The 24,012-nt window shown below is 47.9% G+C and overlaps 2 protein-coding genes across 5 annotated transcripts; one reads left to right on the top strand and one right to left on the bottom strand.

Annotated features, from left to right (window-relative positions):
• The first annotated feature begins 6,407 nt into the window (after nucleotides 1-6,407).
• Nucleotides 6,408-22,217, top strand: GALM (galactose mutarotase). Of its 3 annotated transcripts, none has more exons than XM_030490755.1 (8): nucleotides 6,408-6,723; nucleotides 7,273-7,427; nucleotides 10,120-10,326; nucleotides 11,869-11,950; nucleotides 14,297-14,438; nucleotides 14,733-14,907; nucleotides 15,058-15,169; nucleotides 21,871-22,217. In XM_030490755.1, the coding sequence occupies exons 1-7, from the start codon at nucleotides 6,528-6,530 to the stop codon at nucleotides 15,133-15,135; spliced, it is 1,035 nt and encodes a 344-aa protein (XP_030346615.1). In that variant the 5' UTR covers nucleotides 6,408-6,527; the 3' UTR covers nucleotides 15,136-15,169; nucleotides 21,871-22,217. The 3 variants fall into 3 exon arrangements, with proteins under 3 accessions (XP_030346615.1, XP_030346616.1, XP_030346614.1); XM_030490756.1 differs by having other exon boundaries at nucleotides 21,253-22,217; XM_030490754.1 differs by lacking the exon at nucleotides 21,871-22,217 and adding an exon at nucleotides 18,540-19,805.
• On the bottom strand, nucleotides 16,663-23,997 carry SRSF7 (serine and arginine rich splicing factor 7). 2 transcript variants are annotated; one of them, XM_030490761.2, is made up of 9 exons: nucleotides 23,839-23,997; nucleotides 23,316-23,496; nucleotides 23,003-23,179; nucleotides 22,045-22,119; nucleotides 21,856-21,957; nucleotides 21,493-21,546; nucleotides 20,239-20,283; nucleotides 19,622-19,657; nucleotides 16,663-18,577 (listed from the first exon to the last, which is right to left on the bottom strand). In XM_030490761.2, the coding sequence occupies exons 1-9, from the start codon at nucleotides 23,864-23,866 to the stop codon at nucleotides 18,523-18,525; spliced, it is 753 nt and encodes a 250-aa protein (XP_030346621.1). In that variant the 5' UTR covers nucleotides 23,867-23,997; the 3' UTR covers nucleotides 16,663-18,522. The 2 variants fall into 2 exon arrangements, 1 of the variants encoding a protein (XP_030346621.1); XR_003992047.1 differs by lacking the exons at nucleotides 23,003-23,179; nucleotides 23,316-23,496; nucleotides 23,839-23,997 and adding an exon at nucleotides 22,358-22,777 and having other exon boundaries at nucleotides 18,421-18,577.
• Nucleotides 23,998-24,012: the final 15 nt, after the last annotated feature.

Genomic DNA, 24,012 nt, shown 5'->3' with positions numbered 1-24,012 from the left:
ATTTTAAATCCCTGTGATAGCTGCAGAGTTCCTGTTTAAGGAAAGCCAAGATTCTCCCACACCTGATAGTTTTGGGTAAAGAAACAGATATTGTTACTCTGCCGAAACTGCAGGTGTTGGCCACAGTGAATACAGGTGGTATGTTTCAGAGATGATAATCTATTGAATCAGATAATACATTGGATTGATTGTGAAATTTTATCTTCACATGCCTTTTGATTTACTTTTCTGTTTCTTAAAGCTTCTTGCCTGAGAAATACTTTTTTCCCCTTGCATTTAGGATTTTGCATCTTAAATGCTGTTTCTCCTGGAGCGCTTCAGTGCCAATCTCAAGATTTGGGCACACCACAATCCACCAGGGCTGAAAATGCAGCCAAATTTTCTGATGCAATAGCAGAAAATTCAGCCCAAGAGCTTTATAAAAAGGCCACAGGAAATTCATGGATTAAAAAATTGAAACATCACTACAAGTTTAATACAGAACAGACACTTTAAATGTTCTCAGAGCTGAAGCCTGCACAATTGGACTGTTGTGAATTGAAAACTTGAGCCCCGCATGCCAGCGTGCACAGGCTCTCCCTGCCTCCACAGGGCTCTGGGGCTTACATGGAAACACAGGGGCCATGGTTTGGTCATCAGAGCAGCCTTGGACTGCTGTTCACTGCAAAATCAGCATTGCCCTTGGCTTTCCAGGGCTATCCCTTCATAAAACAGTCACCTGGCTCTAGTTGCACTAGTGTTGTTAGACACAAGCCTCATACAGAAACATGCCAAAGGGCACTTTATCCAGCATTGCTTGGGGATAAAGGAGATGCTCATAAAAATCCCTGCTAGGCTGCTTTAACTCTGTTGGTAAAGCAGTACACTTCAGCAGCAAACCTGTGTAGGCACAAAATCTGTGTGTATGCTATGCCTAAATTTGGGGAGGGAGATCTGCACATCTACATGTGTGAAGTCAGTTCTTGTCACGTGCTGGCTGCAAAGCAAGCACGCACATACACACCACCCAAAGGCCCAGTTTTGCCCTGTGGTTTCCCCAAACACCTTCCCTCCCTGCATCTTTGTGACCCAAACAAGAACTGTTTGTGTTCACAGCCTTTAGCAGACGATGCAGTTCTTTTATCTCCCTTTGCATCTCCCTGCCAGTTGTCATTGCAGCCGTGTACACATCTGAGAGCGAATGTTCAAGGACAGCACTGTGAGGCAAAATTCTTTCCCTATTTGTTGTCTCTCTTTGCATCCTTACCTCCTCCTGCCTCCTTCTCTGAGCCCTGTTTTATATCCTCCTCCCCTTTTGCTGTTCTCTGTAAAACCAAACTCATACTTGTTGCTGGTGCTGGGACCCTATGTAGGTCAACCCCTGTGAGTCATGAATCTGAGCTGCAGTGGTTCTGCAGCGGCTTCTTTACATAGGAGGGTAATGGGTCTGATCATTTCTTCTGCCACTCACCCCTGCTTCCCTTCTGCTTCCTTGGCAGACACCATGCCGTGCCAGCCTACCTGGCTGCAAGCTGCACAGACATCCCTGTCTCAAAGCAACTTACAGACCCTCTCATTTGGTGCCTCCTTCATGCAGAGCCACGAGCACGGGGCTTTGTCCTACTGCTGCGTAATGCTTCTGCACAGTGCCCTTTCAAGTAGAAGTCCCACAGCCCTCAGAACTGCAATTGCAAATGTCACTCAGAGACGTTCTGTGCCTGCAGATGGAGGGGAGAGCTGGCGTCTGCTTGAAATGCTGCTCTGTCTGCAGCGAGACCCCTTACCCTCTCCAGAGCTGCAGTTACTTCACCAGTGCCGTCACCAGTGAAATTTGTCGACTCGTGTCATTTGTGCTCCTTGTCACGTTCCTGCTTGACTTGCTCAGGCACTTTTGAAAGTTCTGTGAGCCCCCCTGTATTGCTTCCTATGGCTCTCGGCTCTGAAAATCAGTCTCAGCATGACCCTCAGTCCCTTTCTTAACAGTTTCCAGTAACAGAAATGGAAACCAAATCCGAATTGTCACCCCATCAGAACCCTCAGCCACAAGGCTTTCCAACCATTTCACATGTCACTTTTACAGACCCGTGTCACATCCTCTACAAAAGTCAAATTCAAAATTACCCACACAAGCATAGAAAGGAAAGTCTGTGTCTCAGTGTACATGATAGACTGCAGCCCCCTCCGAAGCAAAATGGAAGCGTCTCTGGTTCAAGACAGCCTACACAACAGTGAGCTGCAGGAGCTGTAAGCTATTATTTTAGCTCCCAAGGAAAGTAATTACTATAGCAACCAACACATCCGAATGGCTCTTTGGCTGCTACTGAGACACAAACAACTTGCACACAAAGGCACTTCTGAAACATGCTGTGTAAAGTGTTCTCGGGTAGCTGTGTTTTTTTGAAGAGCTGTATAAAATGGGCGTAACTGGCTCCTGATAAATGACTGCCATGATCCTAAAATAACCTAATCAATGGCTCAGTATATTTGCCCCTGAAGAGATGAAGCAAAAACTGTGCAGGCTCCATTTTAAGCCTGAGTGCTGGGAAGTACCCAGCAGAGCTGAAGATATGTTCAATAAACAGACAGTAAGATGGTGGGGGGAATGTCTCCCCTCTTGTTCTGTGTTCTGATGCAGACTCCCTGCAGGCTTTAGCACTACCTCATCCCCTCAGGCTTACATGAAGTTTGTTAGAAAAAGGGGATTTAATCACAGCCTTGTAGTGCTGGAGGGTGTAACAAGTGATGTCTGCACTCTTTTCTGTGTCTGTGCAGCAACCAGACCCATTTCCAGCTGTAGTGCTGGGTACACCATTGCTATCAGTGAATAAGGAAGCTGCTTGGGCAACAGCAAACTGTAATCATTGGCCATCGCTTAAGTATTGCAGCAATTCCAGTGTCACCTTCAAATCAAAGTGCAGCTTGATCATTTCTAGGCTCTGCACGCAAAGCTGCACCACAAACAGCTTGGGTTCTCAGAACAAGAGATCTGGCCCAAGCAAAATGGCCCAGGAGTACTGTCCAAAGATTCCCCACAGGGCAGATACAGACATGTCACCTATCTCCAGGACAGTGAGTGGCATTAACAACACACTCCTCTGTTACACAATGCAGCTCTGCTGAAAATGAGGGTTATGGATCTGGGTAACTCAGAACAGAGTTGGATCCTGTAAGCAAGCACAACACGTCCCTTCACAAACCTGAATTGCCTTTTAAGATCTTTTTTTCATCAGTTCAGACCTAAAGTCGTGCTCTAGGTCCCAAATAAGCTGAAAATCACAGCTGGGTTTAAAATGAAGACAAAATTAAGGAAGGAAGTGTAAGTAAGTGATGTAATTTATTACACAAGTGCCTCACGACCAACAAAAAGGGATCTTGTGACAGCAGGTACTGCACAACAGAGAGTTCTGGTTGACTGTAGCCTTTTAAGCAAAGTCACTTTATTTTGGATTAAAGAAAAACATCTGGGGGAAAAAAGTACAAAAATAAGGTCGCTGTAAGAAAAGAGCAGGAGCATGTGTAAAACCCGATTCATCTGTTCATGGATGTTCAGATGGTTCATGACCATTCTGCCTTGCAAAATGTTAGCTGCCCTGCAGGCACCTGGAATTTCCAAACTGCTGATCTGAGGGAAATAATTTCTCCTCTGTAATTTTTCTCATAACAAGTTTATTTTCTGACAGTAGTTGACAGCACATTAAATGGCTTCCTCTCAAAAAAAAAAACCAACAAAAAAAAACCAAAACCCCCCTGAAAACAAACCAAAACTGTTCTGTTCTTTTTCACACTGTGCTTTTTTATTAGCTTTTGCTACTATAACAAATCTCTTGCCTGGTTTGGAGGAGCTGGGGCCAGGCTTCTGGGCAGCACATAACCCGCCTTCATGCCATGCGTTTGCTATACCTGCAGGGTCACTGGCTGTGATAGAGTGGATGAATCCTTGTTCCTCACCGCATTTTGGGGTTTGAGATGCAAAAGGCTGCTGCAGTACCTTTTCACTGCAAGCGAGAAAGCGAGAAAAAGAGCGAGGAGGTGAGGTGTGGAGAAGAGATCTGGTGCTGCTTGTGCAGAGCCACAAGGCAGAGAAGTGAAACCAAAGTCTTGGAGATGTGCAGCAAGCTCTACTGAACACTCATCAGTGGAAGTGCCCTGCTGCCAGTGTCAGGCATGTTCAGGCCTGGTGCTGTGGTTTTCTTCTGGGAAGATAGAAGAGAACGATGCAAGGAGCTTGTATTTGACCCTCACTGTAAGCAAAACTCAGCGCCACAGTGAATAAGGCCTGAAGCAAACTCTCTTTTAAAAATAGGAATGAATAAAAGGAAAATGCAGTGTAGTGAGATGCTGAACATGACTCATTTGTATCCTGCCTCTTCCCCTTGTCTGCCTCCCCCAGTCGCCAGAGGCAGACGGGTAGGACACATGCAAAAGTGAACCATGAGAAATCTTCTATGTAATGAAGTAGGACTTCTGAAGTGTCTCGCTCAAATCCTGAGCTGACATTGCTCCCTTGCCCTTACTGTTTTGTGCAAGACTCAGTCTTGTGCAAGGTGGTTTCTTTTATTCTTTATTTATCAGCTTGAAAACTGTGTGGATGGCTCATGAACAGATTTGTCTGTGGTGTTGCTTCTGCACCTGCACAGTCTTAGGTGTCACTGGGGCTTGAGTGATCTTGCATCTGTGAAGGTATGTGAAAAAGACTGTGCATGACTATTCTATCGCACAAAGAGTTGGGTCTGGATCTTCTCTGGTGTGGATCAGAGAAATAAATGCAAATAGCAGCTCCTGTCATGTTAAAGCCCGGCACCTCGATGAAAACCTGTCTTTGCAAAGCAGAAATGCTCCCTGTGTCTGGAGAAGCACGTTGAGAGAGAGGTGCTGAGGGAGCCAAGGAGTGAGATTCTGTGAAGGCTTTGCATGTGAAAATACTCCATGAATCAGTCATAAATGTGGCTCTCGTCTTCTCTTCCAGGAGCCTTCCTTGCTCCTGACAAAGTTTGTGCTGTTTCAAACAGAAGGTGGGATTGATGAGCAGTAAAAAACATGTACACTTGCAATGTTGTTTTCAGAAAGAGACCACTGGTTGTGAAGGTGCAGAAGGAAAGACAGGAACAGCTCTTTGTGTTACACTGCACACACGAGGCCATCATTAACAAAGAAGTGCAGGTTTCAAAACTACCTCTGCTCAGCCCTCTGTTTGTTTCTGTGTCAACTTGGAATCTGTAGTTTTCTTTGTCTAAAGGTGATTGCTGTGTTGGAAATTAGTATTTAGCAACCACTGGTTGATTTACTGAGGATTTTTTGGTGTCAGTTCTTGGAATTATTGGTTCTTTGAACAAATTCTGAAAGTGGACCTCATAAAAATATACCAATATCAAATTGTAGTGAAGTTCTTTCACCTTGCGCTTGAACCTTGCCAAGAGATGTCAAAAGTGTGCACACACATTACCTAAATTTTGCTACGGTTTTCCCTCTGACTGAGGTTGCCTGAACAGACAGACAGAAAAGGTTGGTGTTTCAAAATATGACGATTCTTAATGGAGTCTGGGTCAGGACCATGTGAATGTAAGCCCGAGAATAACACCTGGCCAGCCAGAAAGCTCAGGGGAGACATTATAACAGTCTTCCAGTACCTAAAAGGGGCCTACGAGAAATCTGGAGAGGGACTTTTGTCAAGGGCTTGTAGGGACAGGACAAGAGGGAATGGCTTTAACCTGACAGAGGGGAGATTTAGGTTACAGATTACGAAGTTGTTCCCTGTGAGGGTGGTGAGGCACTGGCACAGGTTGCCCAGAGAAGCTGTGGCTGCCCCATCCCTGGCAGTGTTCAAGGCCAGGTTGGACAGGGCTTGGAGCAACCTGGTCTAGTGGAAGGTGTCCCTGCCCATGGCAGGGAGTTGGAATTGGATGAGCTTTAAGGTCCCTTCCAACTCAAACCAATCTGTGATTCTATAACTTCTATGCAATGCCCTGAGCCCAATTTACAGCTCCGTCATCAGGCGCTAGACCTGACTTGTCCCTCTTGGGGGGGGTGGTGGGGTGTCAGGGAGGGGTATAAAGGGAGAAAACAGCGTTTTCTCACGCTTTCTTTGTACTTTACAAGGGCCCTGAAGGCTGTAGCACTGTAATGGAAGTGGGGAAGAGGCGGCGGTGCTCTGCCCTCTGAAAGTCCCGACCGCGCAGCCTGCCAGCCGCGCTGCCTCCACCGGCAGCGCAAGCCTAAGCGCATACAGCTTTTCCTCCCTCTTTCCGGCCTCCTTCCCTCTCTCCTCTGCCACCTCCAGCTGCCCAGACCCAGAGGGCTGATGGCACCCTCTACGCTCCACCGCATCCCTCCATAGCCCCGCCGCATGCCTCCCCGAGCCGGGGCGTTGGGAGCGGCTGATGCTCGGCCAAACTCCTCCCCGCGCTGCAAGGCGACCATGTGATGTTTATGACCGGTCCCTAGATCCGTGTTCGCTCCGCTCCCGGCCACCACCGCTTCTTCCCGAGCTCCCGTCCCTGCAGGGCCGCGGCTCCCGGTGCTGGTGCCGGGGGGGAAGGTTTGGGGGAGCGATGACAGAAGTGAGGAGGGAGGTGTTCGGGCACATGCCCCAGGAGGAAGGAGGAGGAGAGGTGGAAAAATTCACGTTAAAGTCAGGCAGCGTGAAGGTGGAGATCCTGTCCTTAGGGTGCATAATCGCCGCTCTGGAGACAAGGGGCAGGGATGGGGTGTTTTCGGATGTTGTCCTGGGCTTTGACACTTTGGAAGGTGGGTCTGAATCTGTCTCTTTAAAAAAAAAATCAATTAAAAAATCATGCAGTTTAGCCAGTGTTTCCTGGTTTATTGCCACAGTGCATGATCTGCTCCTAAGGGTCCCCTTCAAATCATGGGATGAATAAGTACAACTTCTGCTGCCTGGGCTTGGTGCTGGATGGGGAATGGGGACATTGGTGCCTCCAGGTTGCCCCTCTGATGGGGCAGTTCTCTGTCATGCTTTGACTGGCAGTGAGAGGCCTTTTCTGCATATCTGCAAATAATATAAGGTCCCATCAGGCTGTTTTAATCAAAAATCATAGAATTATATGATCACAGAATGGTTTGGGTTGGAAGGGACCTTAAAGCTCATCCAGTTCCAACCCCCTGCCATGGGCAGGGACACCTTCCACTAGACCAGGTTGCTCAAAATGTGCGTGACTAGTGAGGTGTGTGTCCTGTGAAACATGGAGTCTGCAGTCACCTATTTAGTCCATAAGCACATCTGGAGACCACCCATCCTGTCCCATTCCCCCTGTCTAACCACCGACTCTTTCTGGGCAGGCTACACGAGGAAGCACCCCTTCTTCGGTGCCGTCGTGGGGCGCGTTGCCAACAGGATTGCGAAGGGGAGATTCACGTTGGACGGGAAGGACTATCAGCTCTTCCTCAACAATGGGCCCAACAGCCTGCACGGAGGAGCCAGGGGATTTGACAAGGTGAAAACCAGGCTGGTTGGTCCCGGTGTCCTCCAGCATGCAGCCTGTGGGGCTGTGGCAAGAGGATACGGTGTCTGCACTCCCCACCCTGCAGGGTTTTCTGGTGGTTGTTGAGTTGAATCAGCTCCCAGAAAGTGCTGTAAATGCAGGAATGGGAGAAGTGAGAACCTGTGAGCTGCTGGGTTGGCTTGTCTTTGGTGGGTGGCTTAGCAGGGATCGCTTATGTCATCCTTGGCTGCCGTGCAGAGGGTTCCTGTGCTTCCTCTGTGTTACTGCAGCCCTTGAGGCCTTGTGAGCCCAGTCCTGATGGGGGTGTCCTGTGGTGAGGTGCTGCTCTGCAGAACTGGGGTTGGGACATAGTGGTGAGGACCCAGCCTTGTGCATGGTTTCAAGGCTGTTACCTGGCCGTAGCTCCAGAATGTTATCAGGCCACAGAGTCAGAAAGTCTGAGGTCTGCAGAAACTGAATATCATTGCTGCTTGCTTTTGCTAGCGCTCCCAAGTAACGAGAGAGCAGGGTGGTGCTGTGGGTTCAGCGTGGTTATTGCATTACAAAATGCCCCAGCACTGCTGTGTCCCCTTGTCAGCCCTTCCCTATGACCTCCAGAGATAAAATAACCTTTCCCTGGCCTCAGGGCACTCAATCCTTCCTATCTTCTCCCAAGAGCTGCTGCTGAATTCTGGATACCATCCATGCGCTACAGGTGGTAAGAACCATGGAGCATCTCCTCTCTTGAAAGCCTTGCTGATTACCTTGCTGATACCTGTATATGGATGTATACTGCATATACGGCTCTAAAGTCTCTGCTTCCCTGAAGCCTTGGACTTTGTTGGATCAAATGCATGTGTAACCAGCAAGCACACCTTTCCCCAGAGGATCACATGTGAATGTGCTGGTGCAGCTGCTTCCCTGGGTTAATGTTTTGTTTGTGAAAGGACATCCAGGCTGATGGGGCAAAAGTCCTAGTGTCTGGAAAAAACCTCACCTTTGGGCAGCACAGTGTGAATTGGCATCAGATCAGGATCAAACACTCCTCAGCAGCATTAGGAAAAAGGCATCACTGGGGTGACTTGGCTGTTTTACCCCGGAAGAGGACAACTTGGTTTGAAGTTTCTTTATACACCCTGACCGCAGTGAGCTGGAATCATCGGATGCCCTCCTTTGCACCCAGGACTTCCAGGCTGTCTTCTGCAGAGGGGACATGGTCTCTCCTGCCTCTTCCCCTTGCTGAAGGCATGCCAGCTTGATGCGGACAAGGCAGCAACACCTCCCAGTAAAGGCTTTGTGTCCTCTGTCCCATGGGGCATGCTCAAGCCCCTGCTCAAGATCCCCTCCAACCAGGTCATGGTCATCACTGTGCAGAGACCTGTGGTCAGCCCTAACAAAAACGAGACGTGCTGGCTCTTGGCTGTGACTGTCTTGGCCATCTCATTGTTTTTTCCTTGTCTTGCAGACCTCGGTGCTGTGGTCAGTGTGTGGTCTGATCACGAGGAAGTTTGCAGACACACTTACATGGTGGCAATATCTGACCACACTGCTGGGAGGGTGGGGAGCCTTAGAAAATAACACTCTTAGCTTTAAAAGACAGTGATATCTGTGTGCTTGCTGGCCTTTAATAGCTTTTGCTTCGAAGAACTTAAATAGAAACTCATATATAAAACCCCAGTGACCCACAGCAGTGGGAGCTGCAGTGGAAGCTCTCGGTGCAGGAGGACCTGCTCTGCAGCCTGCTCATCACTGGTTTTGAGCAACCTGGTCTAGTGGAAGGTGACCCTGCCCATGGCAGGGGGTTGGAATTGGATGAGCTTTAAGGTCCCTTCCAACCCAAACCATCGTGTGATTTTATTTGGCACCCTCAGCTCATGTGTTTGGTGAAAATGTTGGCTTTTGACAAGTGCCCTGAGTTTGTGATATCTCCATAGGACATGAAAGGGGTCATCTCTAAAGCATTATGTGGCCTCTGTTCCTAGTTTAGGTAGATGCAAAGCTCCAGAAACTGGGCACCTCACTTTTTGTCACACATCTGTTCTGCAAGGGACTGAGATATCTGCTTAGCATCAGGTCTGTGGCCAGGGTCGAACAGGCTGTCTGGGCAGCTAAATTTACAGCATGCTGGCTTGCTTCATTCACCAGCAGGTTTGGCTCCAAGGTTTTGTCTTCCTGGTTTCTGGAAGGGGCAAGAAACAGAGAGGTCTCAGTTCTCTGGATCAGCACTGACACATGAATGCACCTGGCAATACCTTTGGTATCATTTAACCCAACCCCAGCCCCTAAGCAGGAGCTCCCTGTGTGTATTTTGTCCTAGAAACCAGCTCTGATTGAACCAAGGGAAGGGGAGCAGCTTGTTGAGGCGATGTTGCACACCAACACATGGACCCTCTTGTGCATGGAGTAACACAGGCTGGGACAGATCCCCATCAGAGCAAACTGCCTCGGTTGTTTGGCTGCTCATTGGAAACCTTGCTCCCTGCTGCTGGCATTGGCTGACCATGGGCAGGCTGGTGCTTGTGTTTCCTCCCACTTCCTTTATTCTTTTTCAACCAGGAGATATTGGGTTTTAGTCCTTCATGGGGAGGCTGTTTGGGTTTGTTGGGGTTTTTTCCCTTCTAGGAGTAAGAGCAGGAAAGATGATTGAAAAAGTTATATTTCAGTGCATTATTCCTTGAGTATCTTTGTGCCTGGGTCCTTGCAGGTTCTCTGGAGCCCCCAGGTCCTCCCGAATGGCGTCTGCTTCTTCCGGCTCAGCCCCGATGGAGAGGAAGGCTACCCTGGCGACCTGCAAGTCTGGGTGACCTACACGCTCACTGGTGAGGAGCTGGCCATCAACTATCGAGCCCAGACCAGCAAGACAACACCCATCAACCTGACAAACCACGCGTACTTCAACCTGGCAGGACAGGTAAGCATGGAGAGATGAGCCCCATGGGGGGACACTGTGCAGGGAAGAAAGCCTGGGGACTCATGGGATGATCCATGGGCTTCCCATGAGATGCTGAAACCAACATGCTACGGGGACTCAGCATGCTTCTGGGGATACAGCAGTGAGGGTTGTCTCTATGCATCATGGGCTGGGACATGACTGAATCACATAGACCTCAACTGAGGACACATTATCCCAGAGCACTGTGAACAGAGACATGAATATTAACTCTCCGTTTGAGTGTAACTTGGAGTTTCGGTCTCTCCTGGTCCCTGTGAAAGGTTGCAGAGAAGGTACAGAACTAATACCCTAGTGATGGACTGGCATTTCTTAGCTGCCTTCTCTGGGCATTTCTGAGACAACATACGTTGGAACCCTTGTGTGGATGGTGCAGCTGAGATCAGTGGCTGTAGTGCCAGCCAGAGTCAGTGCAGCACGGAATTACCGAGGTCAAAATGGGGAGGAGAAGCATCATGGAAAGAGGATGTGAGGCAGCCAAGGTGGGGAAGTATCAGGGTGCAGAGAGCTGCCACATACCAGAGTCCTGCCAACTAGACAAGCACTGTATTGCAGCTTCATTTGAGTCTCACCCTTCTTATAACTGTGCTTGGAGGAGAAGGATCTGGGAAATTAAATATTGCTGGACAGAGCAATAGGATGGGATAGTGCAGTCACACTTGGACCTGAGACAAAGACCCTTAGAAGGGTTAGTGAGAGACATCCCAGCCCCTCCATGCAGGAGGTCTGCCCAGGCTACTGCCCTAACGATCCACTCCTGGCAGTGTTCAAGGCCAGCTTGGAGGGGACCTTGAGCAACCTGGTCTAGTGGGAGTTGTCCCCATGGCAGGGGGTTTGGAACTAGATGGTCTTAAGGTCCTTTGCAACCCAAACCATTCTGTGATTCTATGATTCTATAATGGCTGTGCAGTTGTTAGCTTACCCTCTGTTTGTCCTCCCAGTGGTACAGTAGTATCAACACCTGCAGCATGTGGCTCAGGTGTGTTTCCAGATGAACAGGAGACCTTTGGCCATGAAATTGCTGTTCAGATTAGACGGGGACGTGCAGGCTCGGCTTAGATCCTGCTCCCCTTCCAGCCCAGCAGGCTCCCTGCCAGCATCCCCAAGGCTGCAGGAGGCGAAGAAGAGTGCAGCCCGCCCCGTGCTGCAGGAGATGGGTTACACTTCCCCATGCTTGCTTCCTTCCCCTTTTGCCCATTGCTGTGTGCTGAGCAGCCAGCATGTTTTGGCTAATGGATCTGCAGGGTGGTAGTACTCCATGAGATACCAGTTCAGACTGATAGTCTCGCAGGATTTACAGCTCCTAGGTCCCATGCAGGTTTTTGTCTGTGCTGGTACCTTTGTCCTGTAGGGTGAAGGGGGGATAACAGCCAGGAGGTCCCCCAGGCACTACAAGATCAGTTGTACCACCACCGTGGGCAGTCACTTCTGGGGTGTGCTTAGAGCTGCTCAAATAGTGGAAGGGCTGCAGCAGGAAAACCAGTATTTCCCATCCTCCTACAGGGTTCACAGGATATCTATGACCATGAGGTCTCTATTGAAGCAGATTCCTACCTGCCTGTGGACAACACCAAGATCCCCACTGGTGAGTGGTGAGACACACGCTGCACACAGTGGAGGTGGTTTTACACATGAGTGTGTGCGGGTATCAGGGAACAGCACTGCCTGGCAAAGGGGACACATCAGGGGACCCCGGGCACAACAGGGCCCTCACCCATGGGTAAGGACTTCGGCACTGAGCTCTAGAGCTGCTGGGATCTCTAGTGCTCAGGAGCCCAGCATCACCTTTTGCTGCAAGAGCTGAGCCATCAATCCCCTCACTGGGATAGGAGAGCTGGCACTACTAGCTGGGAGGCTGAAAACACAAAACCAACACTTTTCTTTCCTGTGTTTAATGTTCTGCATGGCTAGAAGAGGAAAGCCAGTTAAAGAAAACAGCATGTTTCTCCTCATAAAAGCCAGGTTAGACGGGGCTTTGAGCAACCTGGTCTAGTGGAAGGTGTCCCTGCCCGTGGCAGGGGGTTGGAACTAGATGAGCTTTAAGGTCCCTTCCAACCCAAACCATTCTGTGATTCTATGATTCTATAAATGATCAAGCTGCTAAGTTAAATAATCTGAACAAGCTGGGACAAGGAACATGTTCCCCGTACCTGCAGGAGATCCAGCACCGAGCACATGCACTCAGCAATGGCCCCACCACTTAACAAGGGGGCACCTTGCTTTGGGCGGCTTGACTGCAACCCTCCTGAAAATGGCTTTTCATTTAGTGTGACTGTGCTGAGTTGCAGTAAGAGTTGATCTAATTGCAAAATAATTCTTGATACGAAGTTTTATTGGTTTTAAGAATGAAAAGCACAAAGGGCAGAGAAGCCGGGTGCGGGGCAGGATGTGTGCCCCAGCACTGCATGAGCCCCTGGGCGGCTTCTGGTAAGCATGGGCTCTGCTGGAAATGGCAGCGCTTGTTTCCCTGGTGTTATCACAGGGCTGCTTTGCTGAGTGCACCTCCTGGCTTCAGGAGGGAGAGCGAGACAGGCTTTGAAAAGGCAAAAGAAAGCTTTTAGCTCAGGTGTCTGGTAAAACCAGAGTTATATCTGTTCATGAACCCAAACCACTGTGCGTGCATGCATTGGTTTGCATTTGGAGGAGTGGGTCTCCCAGCCCCGCTGCCCTTTGCTCAGCTTGGTGTGCCGTGCCTGGGCTCAAGCTGGGGAAGAGCTTAAGGCTGTACCAAAGCTACTGCCCTGCTTCTCCTCACTGATTTCACCATGGAGCTGTTTCACATCTCCACTGCAGCTTTTTGCAGTTCCCTGTTGGTGTTTTGGGTAGATGTAGCCGTTGAAGCTGATAAAACTGTGTGTAGTCTTAGCCCTGGGCTTAGACGAGGTTTAAAGACAGAGCCCCTGCGTGCGATGGCTGCTGTATTTTATCTAAGTGCGTAAACCAAAATGGTTTGTTTTCAAGGTGGTTTTGTGCCCCACAGCTGAATTCAGTGAATGTGCTCCTTTTAGATAGGATCAGAAGCCACAGAGATGTCCTGTTTCTCAAGGTTTGCAGAGCAGAACTGGTGCAGAGCTGCAGCCAAGCTGGGTGCGTTACTGCTGCGAGCAGAGCACAGCACATGGGACCAGCAGCAGGGCCAGGATGCTCCAGCTCTGCAATTCCCAACATCTTTGGAAAGCTCTCCCTTTAGAGAGGGATAGAAAAATATGATTTTAGGGAAAAATTCCCTTCCCTACCCCTCCTCTGCCTCTCTCACAAAGGTTTGGGATGGCTGTGTTTTGCACTGTGTTTAGTATGTCTTAGGGTCATTCTCACTGCAAGAGCTGTATCACAGGAAGCTGTTTCCCCACATCAGGCCTTAAAAAAAGACTTGAGAGAAAATGCTGGGTTTATGGTCTTAAGCTTCCCCCCCCCCCCCCCCCCCCCCCCCCCCATGCCCTGAAGCAGAGGGGGACTGGTCCGATTATACAGCTCATATTCACCATCCTGGAACACCTTTTTGGCCTTCTCATGGATGTTTGTTCAAAGATCTGGAGGATTCATTCCTTTAAAGACAGACTATATGTATATAAATCTTAGGCATATATAAATATTAATAGCTAATAAGTTTGGGGTTTATAATAATTAACTTACATAGTTACACATACAAGCTCCCCCTGTTGTTTTCTGGCTCCTTGGCAATTCTTTATCCTGGCTAAGCACAGCAGTGTCCCCAGGGACTGCTGGTGGGACAAAGTGGTGATGCCCCAGCCTGAGTCACAGTGGCCACAAGGCAAGCTTGCTCAAAGGCAGGCACCTCAGTGACACAAGGATCACAAACAGCTTAAACCCCTCAGCTCACCAAAGGAAGGGATCTCAGCCCTGCACAGAGGCCAGTGCTGCGGGTGTTCGCTGGCATGTGACAGATGACACTGCTATTCTCCTTGTCCAGGGGAGGTGGCTGCCGTGCAGGGCACTGGCTTTGATCTCCGGCAGCCCGTGGAGCTGGGGAAGCACTTGCAGAAGTTTGGCCTGGACGGCTTTGACCACAACTTCTGCCTGCAGCAGGAGCAGGCTCGACGCCTCGTGGCTAGGTAGGTTGGGACACCAGAAGGAGTTTCCCACCCCTGGCTGTTCAGCCAGCTCCTTGGCATCCTCTACTGGCATAGAATCATGGAACAGTTTGGGTCGGAAGGGACCTTCAAAGGTCAACTAGTCCACCCCCCTGCAATGAGCAGGGACATCTTCAACTAGATCAGGTTGCCCAGAACCACATCAGCCTGGCCTTGAATGTCTCCAGGGATTGTGCATCCACCATTTCTCTGGGCTACCCGTGACAGTGTCTCACCACACTCATTGTAAAAGATTCCTTCCTGGCATCTCCGCAGGGCTCGCCACCCACCCACCGGCAGGGCCATGGAGGTTCACACCACCCAGCCTGGCATCCAGTTTTACACCGGGAACAACCTGGATGGCTCCCTGAAGGGCAAAGGCGGTGTTGTGTACCCGAAGCACTCGGCTTTCTGCCTGGAAACCCAGAACTGGCCTGATGCTGTCAACAAGGTGAACCTCCCCCCATCCCTGTGAGCTGCTTGGGTCCTGTGGCAGGGAACTGTGCCACCACAACCACCCCTGTCTGTATATGAACCTCAGGACCCTTTCTGGTCCCTGGTGTGCACTCGCAATCACTGACATGCTGCTGTCCCTCCCCAGTCTCACTTCCCCAACACGCTGCTCCACCCGGGTGAGGAATACAACCATACTACATGGCTCGTGTTCAACACTGCATAAGGAAAGGGAATGGTGACTCCTACCACCGAGAGGGGTAAGTGCCTCTAGCAGATTAGCCAGAAATCCTGCCAGGTGCTGAATGGTGCTTTCAAACCACCCTGGGTGATACATCCCATTTGGAAACTTTCTTCCTCCTCTGTGGTTTTCACCCATGGTTTCTGCTGGCTTTAACTCCTGTCACCACCCCTGCCACTGCCTGGTCTGTGCAAAGAGCTCTCACCCTCTGTCCAGCCTCACCCTGGGCATTAGGTTTTATTTTGCAGTAAAAATGCACTGAAAGCACTTTGCTTAGGGACATGGCATGTCAAGCTCACGCTGCGGCAGGAGAGTATCTATCTGCTAATGCATGTGGCGCATGTGAGAAGGCTCATAAAGTTGTGGTTGTTCCTTACAACATTAGCTATTCCCAGCAGAGTGCTCTCAGCTGTGTTGGCTGCTGCTCTCTCCCTGTCACTGACCTGCCCCACAGCTTGGTGTGGGATCATCCAAGAATGCCCTGCCCTTCCCATGATGGGCAACAGGGCAGCTCTCATGGCTGGAGCCTTCAGGTCTGACAGCAGCATTGCAATGGCACAGGTATGCAGCGGTCACACAGAATAGCTTTGCAGAGGATGGCGTCCTGGGATTATCCCAGCTGCCTGGCTGGGCTCCCCTGGTTTAACTCTTATTTCAAAGCCAGAGAGCATCTTCTGCACTATGCACTGGCTGCTGACATGAAGCAGGTGCATCTGTCTATAGTCCTGAATATGCAACAGCTGAAGGAAAACCATCATCTTAATGTTGTGTTTCCACATGAACTATGCATCATCCCCAAAACCCTGTAACAGGTGCCTGTCTGATGAAAACCTCCATGTTTCTGATGTTCATTAAAGGCAGTTCTGCCACCCTGACCCCCAGAACAAGCACCCCACTATTCTCCTGGCACACGCATGGTCACACATTACGTGGCTGCAGTTCATACTAAGGGCTGGTGCCTTTTGGAGGATAAAGCCCATCTGATCCAAGTTCAGGAAATGCTAAGTTCAGGTTGTAAACCAGAGGCAGGAGCACCATCACCTCTGTGGGAGCGGGATTTACCCCAGGCCCATGTCACCTTGCCCACCACCCACAGGGAGGCACCCAGGGTGCACACACCCCACCCAGAGGTGCAGGGCTTCTGGTCCCAGCAGCAGCCGTCACACAAGCACATCCATCTCCAGGCATCTTTTCCTAGAGTGTGCAAACACTGTATGGAATTTTTTGGTGAACTACCAAGCTCAGGAGACAGCTGGAGCTGCACAGCCTGCTCCAAGGATGATGGCCAGAGCTGTGGGAGGCACCACAGCTGCACAGATTTGGTACTGCTCCCTCTCTGTACCTCACAAGTGCTGGCTGTCCTTCTGCAGGCACAGCCCTGCCTCCTTGCTCAGGTTCTCACCACTAATCCCAGGTTTAGAGGAACCTCAGTCCCCTGCAGAAACCCCAGGCTCCTCTGCTCCATCTTCCACAGTGTTCCTGGGTACTGAAAAACAGGTACCAGTACAGCTGTCACATCAGTCTGCAGGTTTATTGTGGAGTAGGCATGCCTTAAGAGTACAGAAGAGAAAAAAGCTCATCAAATTCCAGAGCACTGGCATACATATGCCTCTCACCAGGTACACTATGAACTGGGTAGGCAATGCACAACCAGGAAATATTCCAAACACAAGACACAGGCTTTGGGAATTTCTGCTACATCACTGCAGTGTCACCACCACCACCCCCCCATTGTGGTGACAGTGGAATTTAAATGGATATTGCCAGAGTATTGATCACTGCACCCAGCAGATGAAACACTAATCCCCATTGCTGAGCACCACAGGAGTGTCCAGGCAGACACCAAGCACCCAACAGTTAGGACCAGGCATAAAGGCCAGACAATGCTGCAGCATGACAGTATGTTCAGAACTAGACTATTTACTCATACATTGAAAAAGCTCCATAAAGCCACTGTTAACAGGAAAACTGGGTTTTGAACATGACTTTGTTACCCAAAGTGTGACCAAAGTTAATCTAGCAATTTTTTTTCTGCTGTGCTTTACACATTGGAAGCAAACTGCCATGACAGACTTCATAAGAAGCTGCAACAAGCCTCACTTTCCATTTCAGTGCCTGTTTGCTGCTGAAACTGGCCTTTATTTCCGCTAGATACGTTTGCTTTTTTCCCCTCCAGCTACCAGCTTGTTTGTTCAGTCTAACATTGCTTCCAGTCTCTTGCTGTGATCTGTGTCAAAGTGCCTTATCATACAACTCTTTTCTACAGAATGAGTACAAACACAGAGTTTGACATACCTATACACAAATGATTAATCCTGCAGGTGTGCATTTGCTGTAAGAAAATAGCTTAATTCAACAAAACCATCTCCAAGATCTGGGCTGCTTTAAAACCATATGGATTTCTGTGAAGCAGGTTAGAATTCCTGAGGTCAGCTGTGAGAATCTTTCACTTTAAGGAGGAAAGTTTAAGTGAGATGCATATAGACTAGTAACAGCTTTCTTTTTTGCCTCTCAACACATTCTCCTAAGGTCCTTCAGAAAGTAGGTCAGAAGACCTTACATCTTCCCTCAAAAAAAGAAAACGTGCCTTGAAACATTTTAAGAAGTTTTCTTTGTATTAATAGCCTAAAGAACAAAAAAAATGTAACAAGCTGAAGTGGCAACTGTCAAGTTATTAATGATTTCTGTTACATTTATAGGTCTCTGCAGATGTTATTCTTTTATGAAGATGTCACTGTTTTGAATAAAAGTTCATCCTTAAGTCTTTGGGCATCTGGTATCACAACTAGTCAAGCATCAGAGTAAGCTTTGCAGAACAGTCAGATCAGGGAGGGGAAACGAATGCCCACTAAATATCATAAAAGGAATAAAAAGTGCATATGCTAATTTTTGGCCATCTGCAGACAGAGCTGGATTTTAAATTCCATTTCAAAGGAAGCAGAAACTGATCCTTTCACCAAGCAGCATTCAACAATAAATGTGAAAAGTGACTACTTGGAGAAGACACCGGTATTAGTCACCCCCATCCATTTTAGACATTTGTCATCCACATTACATGGCACACAGCTAAAATTACCCAAAGGTTAACAGAAGCAGCAGGGTTACTACAGAGGAGTTTTAGTTAAAAATACACATTTTATTTCAATGTGCCAATAAAAAAGTCCCGCATTTTCATTTCACAGGAAGTTAATTCATACAATAAAAAGAGACCTGTGCTAGTCTATTAGTGTGACTAACTCAGAAGACCCAGATCATGCCAAATTTTAGTTGATATACTCTCCTATCTACATTCTTACATTTACAAAGACACCACAAAATCCCTTATAATAATGTAAGCAAAATAACTTTCTTCCTAAAAGATTAACTTTAACTTTAATCCATTCTTTCAGGACTTGCACTTCTTTGAGGGCTTCCTGATGGTGAACGACTGAAAGGAAAAGAATCCACAGTTAACATTTCAGTAGTCATTTTGGATACACAAATACAAGAAAAAGCAACAGGAGAATACTCAGCCTACTCCACACCCTTTAAGCACTGTTATTATAAAATACAAAAAATCACTACCGACAAAGATAATGGGTTGACAATTTAATGTTAGAGATAATACCTTTTTCAACTTTCATATTTTTGCATTTCTCTACTGTTACTTTTATAATACAATTAAATTGTGATCAAGTGACCTTCACGGAGGCAGGATATTTCTTCACTGTTCCGATACAGCAACTTGTCAAAACTTATTATCATGATCACTCAACATTGAGCATTTATTCAAGTCCTTTGTGATTGTGATCCCAAACCAAACCCGAAACTTGCAGGGCAGAAAGATCACCAAGGCAAGGGACACGCTGTGGCAGGTCTACTACTATTTACTAGAATGTATCTCCTCCCCACAAATCCTGAACACTGAAGCTGTAAAAATGGCAAATTAAAGAATTCAGACTAGGAGAAAAGCTGCTGATTCTGTCACTACACCTATCTGCATACACACAGAGAGATAATTATTTGCCAATTTTTTTGGGGGAAAATTAATCTCAAGTAACAACAGTAAAACTAACAGGCTCCATGTTATCTTCCACTCCTGACTGGTATGCAGGTTACTCCACTCTCTCTTCCCCAATTTCACTGTAGCTTTTAATGAGGCTCAAAACTAATCCCTACATTTATTCTGTGCTTTAAGCTCAGCAGTTGAAAGTCTCTATGCAATAAAGCTGTTGGTGAACTGAACATAGGAGCAGACAAAGACAAGATGTAACGCTGCTATGTAACCAGTATCCCAAAGAATTATTACCACACATATATTTACCATATATAAAACCACAATCACAACATTATTTCTGTTGAAGAGATCTTGGCAAAATACCTTTCCAGTATTTTCCTACAAGCAGCAGTCAAACTCCTCAGCAGAGATCACTGCAGATACTAAACTGCCAGCTCTACGTGGTCTATGTTATTAGTAGGGAGATCAACGTACCTTCTCTTTGGAGATGGTGATCGGGACTTTGACCGACTGTCAAAACAGAATATCATCAATGCAGCTTAAAAGTCAAACTGAACTTTTATATTAAAAAACTAATAAATAAGCATCTTAAACAGCAATGGAATCACTACAGGAAACTGGCCAGAAGCTTTTTAAAATATTAAAGTTTTCAAATCAAGTTTTACTCTGACAGGGAATTTATTTAGCATGGAGCCTTATTTTAAGCAACTTTCTTCAGTAGACAGAACAGGAAAACAAGGGGTAGTAGAGGCACAGCTTTGAAAAAAGATACATCACAGATTCCTGCTGTTTTATCAACAGCCTTAATAAACCTAAAGCCCTTTTTCTGGTGGATAGAAAAATTTAACACAACTGAACACAGACACACACACACAGAAAAAGTACTATGTTGGAAACTACAAAGAGGTAATGAAAACAAAGAACATATTCCAAATAGCTGCAGAGGAAATTCTATAATCTCAGTCATACCACCAGCAGATTAGCTGGGCACACGTTTGGGGGACATTTTTCTAAAGGACTAGGCTCTCTTAGTCATTCAAACCCACTACTGAATTCTAGATACTACTGCAGGTTTATCACTGTATGCTTACCTCTTAGCCGGTGAGCCAGATTTTGATCTGCCATGAGACCTAGACCTACAGCAAGAAAAAACACAGCTCAGCAGGGAAGCTGGTAGCATGCATGTTCCCATGTTTGAGACAGCAAGATTCACACCAAATGTTTAAGAACTGGTATTAAGATGCAACGTATTTTACTGACAGGTAGAGAAAGCGTACCTGATCAGCGAAAGGCATTGCTCTACTGCCTCAGGGAATTTCCCTTCTCTTTCTATTAGCTTCTGAACTATTTCTTAGAGCAGCCACCTTCTGGTCTTCATCTCTCCATTCCCTAAAAACTCCTGTCATTCCTTGCTGTTCCACTCTCAGAAAGTACCACTACCTTTCAGCACTGAATCTCCCATCTTCAGCTATGGCCTTTTCCACTTACTCCCTTCAGCTAAAGCTTTCCTTTTATTTTCCTGTGTTTGGTTGCTATGGTTATGTTGTTTATTTCAAAGAGCAGCCATCAAACCAGAACAGCAGGCCTGGGAATGCGCTGAGGCAAGAGCAGCACCATTTCCTTCAGAGCAGAACTTCAATTTACTCTTGTTCTCCTATGACATCTTGCCCCGGACATCTCATCAATCTGTATCAGCCATACTGCCTGGACAAGGTTGCACAAAGCAGAAGCTGCATTCATTTACTATGGAAGGATTAAACTACAACTTAGGACAACAAATGACACACTGTGTTCCTTTAAAATTCCATGTTATGGCACATTTGTTGGTACAAAATAATTCTGACAAGTTTTTCTCTCCAATTTAATTCAGCTCCTGCAGGCTGACACTTTTGTTATTCAACAGAGCTGGAAGCAGCTATAACACTCAGTACTAACAAGCCCTTTGTGACTTGCCTGAATATATGCATTAATGCTTTAATACACTACCAGAAGGGCATCCCTATTCCTCTGACTAATAAAGGGAAGAATCCACAATCTCCTCTGTGCTATAAAAAGAAAAAAGAAAAACCTTTTCTGATTAATTCTAAATTTGTTTGCTCTGTTAGCAGTTAATACAACCTGATGAAAACAGTTCTGCGATGACTACTGGGACCTGGATATCAGTAATATGTAAAACAATAAAAGGAGAAAGAACAACCTTCTGCACCGCTTTTTAGAACTACAGACCCGATATTAATGGAAAGAAAACACAGCTTTTTCTGAAAAACCTTAACAGCTGTTAAAAAGCCTAAACAAACTTTTCAGCAACTTCTACTAAGCACCCGCAGTCAAAGAAGAGATCTTACCTGCTTCGGGGCCATGTAACAGATCTGGACCTAGATCTAGATCTTGATCTAGACCTGAAATAAAAAATTAAGAAAAATTGAAACAAAATCAAAGTCAACTCAATCTACACGATCATTAGATGTTTTAGACATCAAAATCCAGTATGGGATATGCAGCTGGGTAAGTGCACAAAACTGATCGTACAACCACACCTGTAAATTCAACTGGGATTATCAGAGACTTTTTGAAGCATGCTAAAATCAGATTTCTAGAGGTCAAGACCTTTTGCAGTCTGCAAAAATACCTCTGTGAATCCCCTAACTAAAGCGGAAAAAAACAACAAGAACAAAGCACATAAGCTATTAAAAATTAACACTAATTACCTTGATCTCTTCAAGGATGCCGATCGGGACCGGCGGAGAGACACAGACCTAGACCTACGAGGAGAAACAGAGCGGGATCTACGATAGGAAGCTGACCTGGACCTGCAAAGAAGTTGATAAAAGTTAGACAAGTGTAGCTTTTTCTAAGCAGAAGCAGCAAATAGGAATAAGAGACAAACTTAAACACACCTCCTACCACGACTCCGACTGCGTGAGCGAGAATACCTTCGACCTCGGGACCGTGAACGGGATCTCGACCGGGACCTGGGTTTAGGTTAGAGAAAAAAGGTATCAGGACACAGCTGCAGCAACCAGTGCACGTGAGGCCCTGCTGAAGTCAAAACTTATTTCAGACAACTAAAGAACTAGCATCTGTCAGTTGGAAAAATCTCTGGGCCTACTCGTCTTGAGCATTTTACTACCTAGAAAAATGTTAAAAGCTGAATGACATTGCAGAATTACATTAGAATAGAAAACACTGTAATGCGTATTTAAAATAAACCTTGCAAGTTTGCAGGTCGACCCTCTTTGGCCCAAGGTCTAGCAGATCTAGACGATCTAGAAGTATCTATAGCCGATCGCTGCATCTAGGTGTTCTCTTCAATCTAACGACGATCAAACTGACAGCCCAATGAGCCAGGGTGAGGCTTGATTGACGCAAGAAGATTTTTCTAGGTGGGAATGTGGTCAATCTGGTGTTCCTCTTTCTAAACCGGAGGGGGGCCCCAATTGAAAGCCAAATTTACTGTTACGGCGATCACCGTCTCAAATTTTCTGCCCTTAAAGAATAAGGTGAAGCTACGTGTAGATGGCTCGAGGGGATCTGGCCTCTTATGCTGATCACCTCAAGGTCTAGGAGGATCTTAAGTGTCGGATTTGCAAGGCGCCTCAGCATGAAATCTTAAGGCTCGTGACATTCTGAATCAAGGCGACTGACTCAAACGAAGAAACCTGAAAGGTTTTGACCAGGTTGATTATTAAGATAGTAACATTTGATAGAAATAGCAACAAATTGTAATATACACCTATACAATTATTCTAGCGTTAAAGTTTAAAGAAAACTGGTGCAACATTCTGTTCTTGGCTAGCAAGAGCTACACAAAAGTGATCTGGTGAAGCAATCCAGCCACTCCGGCCCCACACGTACCTGCTCCTTCTTCGGCGACTATAGCGGTGACAATCATAAGCATAGTGGCCTTTCTCACCACACTCATAGCATCTGTCGTTTGGGTCAAAGGGGCGCCGGGCCGGAGGCCTGTCGTAACGGGAGCGACGAGGCATCCCAGTTGACACTTCCACTCTAACTCTGGAGCCACAAATCACCCTGCAACAGGTCCATGATGCCTCTAAGTTAATTGCTACTGTTTATGGCAGAACTACAAAAAGGAGAAGAACCAGAGAGAAAACCCTGGTCTTAAAACCGGCTGTAGCTTCTGAAAACATATGACATGCACACGTACTTTCCATCAAGTCCACGGACAGCATCTTCAGCATCCCTCGGGTCTTCAAACTCCACGAAGGCAAACCCCGGCGGGTTCCTCGCGATCCACACGGTTCTCAAGGGCCCGTAGTAGCTGAAGGCTCTCTCCAGCTCGCCCTTGCCCGCGCCCGTGCCCAGGTTCCCCACGTACACCTTGGTCTCTGCCGGGAGCAAGGCGGCTGTCAGCGCCGGCGCGGGAGCGGGCTCCCAGGGAAGCGGCGCCTCCGCTCCGCCTCACGCCTGGCGCCGCCATCTTGTTTGAGCGGCCCGCTCCCGCCTTCACCACGAGCGGCGGCACGCGCGCACAACCCCCTCCCCCCCCCGCAACGGCCGCTGACGCAAAATGGCGGCGGCGACAACGACAGCAACGGCCGCCTCGCCTTCCTTCCCCGTCACCGGCCGCTCCGCCCGGCTCCCCGCGGCGATCGCCCCTTCCGAAAGCTCCACGACCCTGCCCTCGCCGCAGCCGCCCGCCCGCCCCTCGCCGCGCCGCGGGTACTCACCACCTCCATAGCGGCCGTAACGCGACATCCTAACGGCTCCGCCAGCCACCCCTCCGCGCGCACGCGCCGCCGCACGCGCCTGCCCCCTGCCCTCCTCTGCCTCCTCCCCTCAGGCGGCGCGGGAGCCGCGGCGCGAGGCGGCGCGCATGCGCGCGGCGGCAGGGCGGGCTTCGC

This window comes from Strigops habroptila, chromosome 6 (assembly GCF_004027225.2).
Source record: "Strigops habroptila isolate Jane chromosome 6, bStrHab1.2.pri, whole genome shotgun sequence".
In the NCBI taxonomy this organism is placed as follows: domain Eukaryota; kingdom Metazoa; phylum Chordata; class Aves; order Psittaciformes; family Psittacidae; genus Strigops; species Strigops habroptila.
The sequence above is the reverse complement of the archived record's forward strand: the minus strand, read 5'-3'. Positions and strand labels throughout refer to the sequence as shown.

Excerpts from the sequence above, each read along its gene's own strand:
- GALM (XM_030490755.1), top strand. The coding sequence starts at position 6,528 with ATGACAGAAGTGAGGAGGGAGGTGTTCGGGCACATGCCCCAGGAGGAA. Across the intron at positions 7,428-10,119 it reads GAGCCAGGGGATTTGACAAG|GTTCTCTGGAGCCCCCAGGT; the intron begins GTGAAAACCAGG and ends GGGTCCTTGCAG. Across the intron at positions 11,951-14,296 it reads CAACACCAAGATCCCCACTG|GGGAGGTGGCTGCCGTGCAG; the intron begins GTGAGTGGTGAG and ends CTCCTTGTCCAG.
- SRSF7 (XM_030490761.2), bottom strand. The coding sequence starts at position 23,866 with ATGTCGCGTTACGGCCGCTATGGAGGTG. Across the intron at positions 23,497-23,838 it reads TTACGGCCGCTATGGAGGTG|AGACCAAGGTGTACGTGGGG; the intron begins GTGAGTACCCGC and ends TGCTCCCGGCAG. Across the intron at positions 18,578-19,621 it reads TCACCATCTCCAAAGAGAAG|TCGTTCACCATCAGGAAGCC; the intron begins GTACGTTGATCT and ends TTTTCCTTTCAG.